General features: G+C 44.7%; 1 protein-coding gene across 11 annotated transcripts in view; it reads right to left on the bottom strand.

The window, feature by feature from the left end:
• CADPS2 (calcium dependent secretion activator 2) overlaps positions 1-6,951 on the bottom strand; it is a 368,843-nt gene extending 361,892 nt beyond the window's left edge. For all 11 annotated transcript variants that reach the window (XM_068165287.1, XM_068165334.1, XM_068165325.1 and 8 more), the window contains exon 1: positions 6,537-6,951. In XM_068165287.1, coding sequence (XP_068021388.1) covers positions 6,537-6,860 — 324 coding nt within the window. In that variant the 5' untranslated portion in view covers positions 6,861-6,951. The remainder of the gene's footprint in view (positions 1-6,536) is intronic.
• Between the last annotated feature and the right edge of the window lie 4,307 nt (positions 6,952-11,258).

The raw sequence follows: 11,258 nt of genomic DNA on the forward strand, positions 1-11,258 counted from the left end.
AAGGGTGGAAGAGACCACAAAGATCATCGAGTCCAACCCATCACCACAGACCTCATGACTAGACCATGGCACCAAGTGCCACGTCCAATCCCCTCTTGAACACCTCTAGGGACAGTGACTCCACCACCTCCCTGGGCAGCACATTCCAATGATGAATGACTCTCTCAGTGAAGAACTTTCTCCTCACCTCAAGCTTAAACTTCCCCTGGCACAGCTTGAGACTGCATCCTCTTGCTCTGGTGCTGGTTGCTAGAGAGAAGAGACCAACCCCTTCCTGGCTACAACCACCTTTCAGGTAGTTGTAGAGGGCAATGAGGTCACCCCTGAGCCTCCTCTTCTCCAGGCTGAACAACCCCAGCTCCCTCAGCCTCTCCTCATAGGGCTTGTGCTCAAGGCCTCTCACCAGCCTTGTTGCCCTTCTCTGGACACATTCAAGTGTCTCGATGTCCAAAATAGTCATGGAAAAGAAAGTAAGCAAGCAAAAGAAAAGACTGATGAATTTTTCAGCATAGTAAACTGTTTGGAGACTATCACTAGATGCCCATTTTAAAAATGGCTGTATACCAAAGCCTCATTTACCCTGCACATTGACAAGCTTTTTGCTGACACTCTACTCAGTGTTGAGCTGGCAGGACAGCAGAACTTAAGATTAAAACAAAACTCAGATGGAGTGTCATTTCTGAAGTGATGCAGCTAAGAGAGAAGGCTCTGCTCTGCTTCTCTCATCACTCATCAGTATTTGGGGTTGGACTAGATAACCTTTAAAGGTCCCTTTCAACCCACTGAATTCTACAATTCTCTTTCTTCCACCATGACTGACTGAGTTGCCCATTGTAACCAACTCTCCTAATGCAGGCAAGAACTTTCTCCCTGAGAACAGAACAGAACAGAACAGAACAGAACAGAACAGAATAGAATAGAATAGAATAGAATAGAATAGAATAGAATAGAATAGAATAGAATAGAATAGAATAGAATAGAATAGACCAGGTTGGAAGAGACCTTCAAGATCATCACATCCAACCCATCATCCCACACCATCTCATCAACTAAACCATGGCACCAAGCACCCCATCAAGTCTCCTCCTAAACACCTCCAATGATGGCGATTCCACCACCTCCCCAGGCAGCACATTCCAACAGGCAATCACTCTTTCTATGAAGAATTTCTTCCTAAGCTCCAGCCTAAACCTCCCCTGGTGCAGCTTGAGACTGTGTCCTCTGTGCTGGTTGCCTGGGAGAAGAGACCAGCCCCCACCTGGCTACAATCTCCCTTCAGGTAGTTGTAGAGAGCAATAAGGTCTCCTCTGAGCCTCTTCTTCTTTAGGCTAAGCAACCCCAGCTCCCTCAGCCTCTCCTCATAGGGCTTGTGCTCCAAACCCCTCACCAACTTTGTTGCCCTTCTCTGGGCACGTTCTAGCAAGTCAGTATCTTTCCTAGACTAAGGGGCCCAGAACTGGACACAGTACTCAAGGTGTGGCCTAACCAGTGCAGTGTACAGGGCCAGAATGAGGGTGTGCTCTGTCTGGGGTAAAAAGATCCCTTTGTGAATAATCTTGTCTCAGCAGGTATAGAGCTGTGTAGGCCACTATCTTAATGGGCTTCAAATGCATTTGCCAAAATACTGTATACTTGACTCAAAACAAAAATATGCAGCATTATGTCAATGTGTTATCAAGGTGTTTGTGATGGAGAAAAACGAAGAGGCAAATAAACTTGACTTAAAATTACTTGAAACACTTCACAAAAACTCTTAAACCTGTAAAGGACACGCTGAGGATAGGGATGGAAGACGCCTTTCTTGAAAGCTCTGTAGCAGAATTTTGACCAGATGGACATATTTTATAGTGAAGCGCTTTCCCTGAAATACATCTAGAATTTCTGAAGTTTCAATGGCTTTGGATGCACTTCCCTTGTTATCTTAACAGTGGAAAAATGTTATCTTACAGAGGCTCAGAAGCCAAGAGACCATTTTTCTCTCTGAAAATATGTTCAGTCGGTAAAAATAGATACATGAGTAGCTCAAAAGCAAGGAAAAGTAGGACTTGGAGCAGGAGAAACAAACAAAATAAGAATAAAGGTGTGATCCAGAGAATTAAATCTATCCCTGTAAGCAATATTTCTTGATATTTAGTGGACATGTGTCATTACAAAACTCTCCTTTAGAGGTAAAGTCCAAGGAACAGGAAAGAACAATCTTGTGGGTTTCAGATGAAAATAAATCATTGATTATTACCACACCTACTTTTGAGAATTAACTAGAAGTAAATGGTTTTGATCTCATAACTGAGCAGGTGGACAGGGGAGACATGGAAAGAAAGCAGGCTGTCACGTATTCAGACAGTAAACTCATTTAGTTACTATTTCTAAATAGTCAGCTCAGTTAGTTCTACTGCTTACTACCTATGAAAGCAAAACTTGAATTATCAGGTTTGATATACTAAAGCCTTCAAGCACTATGAATCCTTGTTTAGCACAGCAGTGCTCCTTCTCCACGTTTGAGTTTCTGTGTTTCCACCTGATTAGTGAATTTTAAAATGCTGAGGAAGAAAAACATTGGGAGGACATCCCTTTTGTTAGCTAATTGTAGCATTTCACTCTGCCTTCCTTCCCCAGGAACTTTAATTCTCAGATATAGAATATGCCTTTGGCACATGCTCCTTGAGCAAAACAAAATATGTACATACAAGTGTACAACTGATTAGTATAAACCATAGTTACTAAGGTCAACATCTAATCAGTGGCTATGTACATTCACATACACCACTTCTGAGAGACAGCAGGGAGACACAGGGAATGCATTTCTTTTCACCATCCAATTCCCATTCCATGGACAAATTCAGTCTGCTGGTTTGAGATTCAGTTTGTCTGAGGCAGGAGGGAAGAAAGAGGAATGAGATTAGTTAATTATTCTCCTCTTTTGTTGGACTAGAAAGGAAGAGGAATGGACAGGCAGAAAAAGAAACAACCTGAAGTATGTTCTAGAGGGCTCATTTTAAAAAGTGGAAACTACAAAGAAGTAACAAAGTCTCTTTTAAACCAGGGACAGATAAACCTTCCTTGGTAAAGCACAACATGTAATGCACCAATGCCATATTTCTCTGTTTGGAAAATAGGTGATGCAATGTCTATAAACATCTGCTGAAAATGTGTTACTAAGTACATGTTAGTTCTTCCCTGGAAAACTTACTCCATCTTATTCAGGATCTGTTACCCTGCCTTGAAAAATCATGCCATGCTTCAGTTCCACTTGTTCAATATTAGCTTATTCCTTCTCCAACACAATTCTATCAGTAACCAGAGTAAGACAGGATGCAACAGCAGGCCACCAACTAACTCTGAACAGTTAAAGAGAAAGAGTACTTCTACTACATATCCCACAGATTAAAAAAAAAAACAAATAAAAAGAAATTCAGCCAGATGCTAAAAGTATGGGTTTCAGCGAAGTCTGGGCTCAATTACAATGAATTTGGCATTAAAAACAAGTTAGCAGAGTGGATGGGCTCTGGTGAAATATGATATTTCTCTTATTTTCTCCACATTTACTTATTTATTTGTTTAATCTCATCTATCATAATAGAGATGAGCTAATTTTTTCTTAGTAAGATGAAAAAGGACAACAGAGGAGTGAAACACTGCCCGCAATTAAAATTCTTTATGCTAATTAGTATAACTCAGTCCATTAAGTATGATGGTTTCAAGATACCATGCAGCACATTTTAAACTGGTACTGAAGCAAGAACATAAGATGCCAGCCATATTGTAAATTATTTCCTTACTGATCTTGTAATGCAATTGAAGATATTTGATATGTGAATTCCATCTCATTCCCTTACTGGATAATATGTTCCACATTAAAGAAGAAGCATTCTGCAGTATTTGCTCAGTCTTATGCCAAATGAACTGGCAGAAAGAACAAATTACTTCTGCTCTCAAGCAGGGTGGATACTATTCTTAGGTTATCAGAAAGACTGCTGGTGCAAAAGCATTATGAAGAGTGCACAGCCAGAGACAGGCAGACTGGGCTGAGAGTTGGGACCACAGAGCAGCACAGGTTCTGGTTTGAAACTTACTACTGATGATGCACAGGGTGTGCTGTGTTAGTGGTTCCAGTGAAATAACAAAGGTAAGAAATGTCAGTTCAGCTCAAAATGGACAGCCAGTCACATCACAGAAGTCAGATGTGAAGCAAGAGAGTAAGAGGTTAAGGGACAGTCCACATCTGTATCCTATCTCAGCAGTGAGAAAAAGAATTCAGGAAATAAGGCAGACTTTTACCCTACGAAATATGAGTCTGGCTATCACAAAGCCAAAAGTATCTCACTACAGGACACAGGTAAAACAGGTGGTTGCACTGTCTCATTCCTAAGGGTGACATGGGCCCACATTGCATAACAGAGTGCATTAATTAAGAGCTCAAAAGAGGGCTCCTTAGTATTGCTCTGAGCTACTCTGAACTACCAGAGCAGTTTTCCTGAACTCTCAAAACCCAGAACCAGTTCTGCTACCCTATATTCAGTAATTTATTGGGTAATACATCAAATTGTCAAATAAGAACGAAGGATGTTTATGTGCATTTCATTACCTCTGGAGAGAAGTGCAGCTCCTAGAAAGAATGTATTTTTTGTGTTATGTCTTATTTAAAAATACTAGTTCCTGACCAGCAAAGGGCACATCATCCTCGTTCTGCAGTTAAATTCCTAAAGATAAGAATACAAACTTTATATATATAGTAGTGAAACCAAAAGTCAGAGTTCACAATAAAATACTAAACAGCTTAATTAATTAACAGTTTTATTTTAGGTATCAAGTCAATTTTGCCAATCATTATTGTTCATTATTCACAACTTAAATCCACAAGTATCGTATTTCTGTACTCGCTGCACATCAGTTCTCTTTTCATACATCTTACTAACAAAAAATAATTAATACTGTAGTCCTTTTTAAAATGCAGTTCCTATACTTAGTGACTGAGATCAGCAAGAACTTCTAAATGCTCGGTATTTTCTGCAGGTGATAGCTACAGGTTGCAAGTGGGAAGCCGATGAAGAAAATTTCAAGAGGAGGGCAATGCAGCACTGGAGCAGGTCACACAAAAGGGTTGTGGTGTCTTATCTCTGGAGACTTCTAAGCCTCCTGCTTTAACCTAGAGTGATATCAACACTGCATGGGGTCAGCTTCGGCTTTGTCCATTGGGAAGTCACATTTAGATGACACTGTAGATACCCCACTAAAGTATCATTTGTATGATGACTGGTTTGGGGTGGGGAGTCCTCAGTGGGGTAGTGAAAATTCTCATTTTGCCAAATTTTCTTTGCCTTCCTTCTTACAAGAAGTCTCTGAGGTCTTTTCCAACCTTATTGATTCTATGATTCTATGATTTTATACAGGCTTCACAGTTTAAGTATCTAACACTAATAGAATACAAAATGTTCTTCCAGGAATTATCTTATTATTACTGCCACGTCAGCTTGTCAGAAAATTCACTAAACACAAATTACTGAATTTATGCCTGCTATAAGACACCTCAAAACATTTACCATTGTATTTTACAAACCCTTTGAGATAGGGAAGTACCAAGATGGTAAAAAGCCAAGCGAAACTCACTTCCTTTTTGTGTCCTATCACTATCCTTCTGGAAAGTGACGGGGAAAGGTTGTTTGGTTGTTTTCCCATTTCTTTTCAGTTTTGATTCGGGTTTGTTTGTTTTAGAGAAATAACATTTTTGTTTAAGTGGGTTTTGTTCTGTTTTGTTCTAGATGAAATGTTTCAAGAACTGAGCTTTTAAGAGGTGATCTGGGAACGACGCACCTTGTTTCAAAACTAAGTAGTCTATCTATTCAATAGCTCAAAAGTAATGCAGAATGAGCACTGTTACTACATAACTGCCAGTTCTCGAGAGCTTGTCTCTGACGTATGAAATGAAGAGAATAATTTCGGTGAACTTTCATTAGAAGGCAATTCTCATCACAAACACGCGTGTTAATCGCACGTTAATTCTGTCTCTGTACAGAGAGACCGCACTTAATTATTAATGAAACATAAGAGTTTTCTCATCCACCTCTGTATTGTGGTTGAATTTGCTGGATTTGGGTACAGACGGCCAGAACACGACTTCCAGGAGGCACCTCTGGGAGGTTTAACTCCCATCCATCACGCAACGCCGCGCAGCAGAAACATCTCCACTGCGAAATGGACCGACAGCCCTCACGCCCGCAGTGTTCCCGGTTCCTCCGCACGGTCGCTTTAAGTGCAGCTCTGAAACACTTAAAAGACTTTCCCCCCCTGCGTTTCCCGGCAAACGGGCAGAGTTAGAGTAGCCGCGCTGAACCCCGCTTCACAGCACCCTGCCCTCACACCGCCTGCGGCCGTGGCGCCGCCGTTCGCTCCCCACGCCGTGCCCCGGCTCGGCTACCCCCGCCCTCCTCAACCTGTTGCGAGCCGGACCGCGGGCGACTACGGGATGGGCCGGCTCGGGGCGAGAGCAGGCGTGGGGGCCCGGAGAGCGAGGCGAGAACGGCGAGCCGGGGGCTCACCTTCTGCTGCCGGCGGGCCATATCCGTGGGCTGCTTGGCGTTGAAGGGGTGCGCGATGCACCTCGCGATGAATACGTAGAGCTGCAGCCGGAGCCGCTTCTCCCGCTCCTCTCGTTGCTGGCGTTCCTGCTCCTCCCGGCCCTCGCTCAGCACCGAGGGGCTAGGGCTGGCAGCCCGCGCCGCGCCGGCCTCCCTGCCCCGCGTGTCCCGGGGCGGCGGCGGCAGCGATCGCGGGGAACCGCCGCTTGCCGCCACTAGCACATCCCGCCGCTCCTCTTCCAGCAGCTCATCGGACTCCTCCTCGCTGGAGGAAGGGTCCAGCATCGCGCTCGGCGGACGCGCCCCGCGGCCGGGCGCGGAGCGAGGCGGGGAGCGGTGCACACCTTTCCGGACACGTCGAGTTTACACACAGACTGTTTCCGACCGCTGCCGGGAGGGGAGGGGAGGCGGGGAGGGGAGGCGGGGTTTGGGAAGGGGGTCGAGCCCGGGTTGCCGTGGGAATTGGTCCGAAAGGCGCCCGGAGGAGGCGGGGCCGGGCTTACACCTCCACCCGCCCCGGAGAGAGCAGCGGCCCGCAGGTGGCCTGTTCGGGCGGGGCTGCGCCGGAGCTGCCCTGGCACAGCATGGCACAGCGCTGCGCGGCATGGCGCGGCACGGCGCGGCACGACAGCCCTGCTCCTAGCGACGAGGGCTGGTGCTGGCTGGGGGAGCTCTGGCCTCCGCGCAGCAGCGCTGTGTCGCTCGGACCCTGCAGGTCCTGACAGCTGCTGGCCTGGCTGCGCCCAGAGCTGCGTCCGGGACAGCGTGGGGGCTCGCCCGCTGCTCGCCACCTGGGCCAGACATGCGGGCGAACGCCATGCTGTGGGGAAGCCGAGGCTGTGCTCGGCACGGCGCGGCACTGCTCGCCACCGAGCTCACTGGCATCTTCTGCAACGTACTGTGGAGAAGAAACGAGAAGCATCTCAAATGGCCCCAGAAAAAGAAGCCGCCGAAACCATGGCTTTCCGAGATAGGGAGTGAGCTGATGCAGAAGCCTGTGTTGCTCATCACGGTACTTCTTTTGGGAGCCCGCTGCCACAAACTGCTTGTTCCCTCTGAAGTTGTTGTCCCAGACCATCTACAGATCCAACCAAGTTCGTATTCACAATAGTTATCATTACAATTAAGGCTGTGAAAAACGTATAGAAGCCTATCACTATCACTCTTTAAACTGAAATGTAAAAGGTTTTACAATATGAAAGCTACATTTCTGGACCCTGTTATGGCCTCATGGGAAAGTAGCCTTAGGGAGGGAAAGCACATTAGATTCTGTGTGGATCTACAAGTGCTTCTCTTGCTCCCTGTGCACAGTGGTGCAGTTACCAGGAGCATATGGGAAGCATTGAACAGTGAAGGACTAAGGGTCAGGAGGGCAAAGGCTGAAGGGGGGGACTGGTTCACAGGAAGGCAGTGTCCTTGTATGCTGCTTTAAAAGAATGGCAACTGAGGCTCTGTCCACATAGCTCTAGGCCTTTGCCTACTCAGTGCTGAGATTTCCAAGCCCTGAATGGAAAGTCAACAGACTCCACTGGCCTACCCAGTTCTCACTGTGTGAGCTAGGCTGAGTTTAGAGTGGTGAGAGGCTTTAGTCCATTACCACTGTTTTGAAGTACCCAGTTCTCCCATAGGAGATTCAGGAAAGGATCTCTAAAGCTGGCAGTTATCTCCTGAGTGAGCCAGCTTCCCGAAGGTGACATGACTCCTGATGTGGGCAGTGGCTGCTTGCTAGGTGGCACCATGGTGCATGAAGAGTCTGGATTCTGCCTCTGAATCTCTGCCAGGGGAAGGAAGTGGAGCGCTGAGGGAGGGTCATGCTGACAAACACAAGAGCTTTCTGCCAAGTTTGGGTGCTAAGTGTAGCAGTCATAAAAATAGGTGAGTTATTTATACGATTAGCTCATGTTCTTAACATTTGTGAAATGCAGAAAAGCAGTCAGGGAAAAGTGTTAGTATCAAGCTATTGAACATCTTTGGTCACATTTTCTTAGTGCAAGAATTTCTAAAGCCAGTGTTCATGAATACCACCATAACCAGTCACTTGTCAGTGCTTGTGTTCTCAGTGTGTCATTGCAAGTAGTGCTAGCCCTGTAGCAGATAAGAGGTAGTTCCACAACAAATATGGAACTAGTGACCATAAACTACTTTTTCACTAAGTTGAATACAGTGTGCAGTCAGATTTGTGGGTGCTTCTTGCATTAACTTATACTAACAGCTAGTAAAAATAAAGTAACACTATCAAAAAACTTGCCACCAGAGTGCTAATTGGGATATGAACTCTCCTAAACTTCAGAACAGTCAAGTCCCAAACATTCTTAAGTGTGATGGCTCAGTTCAGCAGCGTCATCTCACAACTACTGCTGCATAATGGCCAGGATGTGCATATTTTCATATATAATATTACATGACTCCTTTTTATAAAAAGAGTTTGTTCCACTAGCTGCCTGCACTTTTTTTTCGGTGGTAAGGTCTCTCTTATCTTCCTTCATGCTTCATGTCAGAATCACAGAGCTGTTGAGATTGGCAGGGACCTCCTGAGATCATCTATTCCAACCCCTAGAGCAGGGTCACCTCTAGCAGACTGCTCAGGGCCAAGTCCAAACAGATTTTTAATATTTGGTAGAGTGGAGACTCCACAATATCTCAGGGCAACTTGTGCTAGTGTTTGACCACTCTCAGTAAAACAAAACAAAACAAAACAAAACAAAAACAAAAACCCACAACCCATAAAACCCACAAACAAAAAAAAAAAAACAAACACCCCAAACAAACAACTTTTACTATTTTTTTTAATGGAATTGGTTTCCTGTATTTCATTTTGTGCCCATCACTTTTTGTCCTTCCCTGGGTACCACTGAGTAGTGTCTGTCTCTGTGTACCCTGCTCCATAAGGTATTTATGTAGCCAGCCCTCAGCCTGTACTGGTGCAGGGGAGGGTTTCATCCTCAGGTACAGGACTTCACAGTTGTCTTTGCTGAACTTCTTGAGGTTCCTCTTTGCTGTTTTCTCCAACCTATTGAGGTCATTCTGAACAGTCACACAACTGTGTGGCAGATCAACCATTCCTCCCAAGTTCATGGTGTTTGCAAACTGTTAGAGGATATCCCCTGTCCCATCATGCAGGTCACTAATGGAGATGTCAAATGGTATTGATCCCAGTATCAGTCTCTGGATACACTATTACTGACTGGCCTCCAGGTGATATTTGTGCTGTTGATCACAACCCTCTGAGACAGATAGTTCAATCAGTTCTCACTGTACTGCATGCTTTCCTAGCCTGCACTTCATCAGTTTGTCTATGAAGATGTTACAAGAGACAGTGTTTAAAGTCTGGGTGAAGTCATAATAAACAACATCCACTGCTTTCATCTGTCAAACCAGTCGTCTGGTCATAGAAGCCCTATCTGGTCGGTCAGCTGTGTTTTCTCCTCCATGCATACACGCTGGCTACTCTGTTATTTTCTTGTTTTCAATATGTTTGGAAACACTTTCCAGGATTTGCTCTGTCACCTTCCCAGGGATCAAGGTGAAGCTGACCAGCCTGTAGTTCTTTCTTCCTACTTTTGTTGAAGGTAGGAGTGCTATTTGCTTTGTTCCACCACTTAAAACATCAATTTAAAAATGTCTCCTCTAGAGCTGCCTGCAAAGGACCTGTAGCAAGGCTGCAAAAGTCTTGTACTTTGCTTTCAGGCCTCATCTATTTTCATTGTATTTTGGGGATAAAGATAAAATCAAGAACAATCTAGATTTTGTTTCCTGTCACAGTAGGCTCAAAATAGAGTGTTCTCTACTTGGAATTAGACTGCATTGATAAAATGAATTGACAGTATCTATCAGCATATCTAACAGCTTATGATGAACACTCTTACCTTCTGCAGCCACTTTTGAAAACAACCCTTTATTTGGTATTCTCTGCTTCCAACCTGTAAAGCTACTCTCCTCTAATACTATTGGAGTTTTTGATTTGTATCTCTTGTTTCTTGGTGCTATTTTTTCATTGTGTGCATTTAAATGTAGAATGTCTTCTTTTATACTTTAAACATTGCTGCAGAGCACAAAAGCCACCATTTCCAAATTCCCCTTGTGTGCTTTACTGATAATGATACCATCAAACATTGGTGGTATCAGACTTGTAAGGATCAGTCAGAGCTTGTCCCTGAATTCCTCATATGCTTGTGTTCAAATGCTGCTCAGCTGGTTAAGTAGACAAATGTCAGTGTAGAACATTATATTCAAATGCCTGTAAGCTTAGAAAAATTTAACACAACAATGAAAAGTAATTCATTAGCTCTCATTAAGATAATCTAACCAAATGCATTTTGTTTGTACTTTTCACACACCACACACACAGAATCTAACCAAGGTCACCAACCTGCCACCACAGACCTCATGAGTAAACCATGGCACCAAGTGCCACGTCCAGTCCCCTCTTAAACACCTCCAGGGATGGTGATTCCACCACCTCCCTGGGCAGCACATTCCAATGGTGAACGACTCTCTCTATGAAGAACTTTCTCCTCACCTCCAGCCTAAACTTCCCCTGGCACAGCTTGAGACTGCATCCTCTTGTTCTGGTGCTGGTTGCTAGAGAGAAGAGACCAACCCCCTCCTGGCTACCACCACCCTTCAGGTAGTTGTAGACAGCAATAAGGTTTCCCCTGAGCCTCCTCTTCTCCAGGCTAAACA

The sequence above is a fragment of the Melanerpes formicivorus genome, unplaced genomic scaffold, assembly GCF_026170545.1.
Source record: "Melanerpes formicivorus ecotype bairdi unplaced genomic scaffold, bMelFor1.0.p_v2 SCAF_3, whole genome shotgun sequence".
In the NCBI taxonomy this organism is placed as follows: Eukaryota; Metazoa; Chordata; class Aves; order Piciformes; family Picidae; genus Melanerpes; species Melanerpes formicivorus.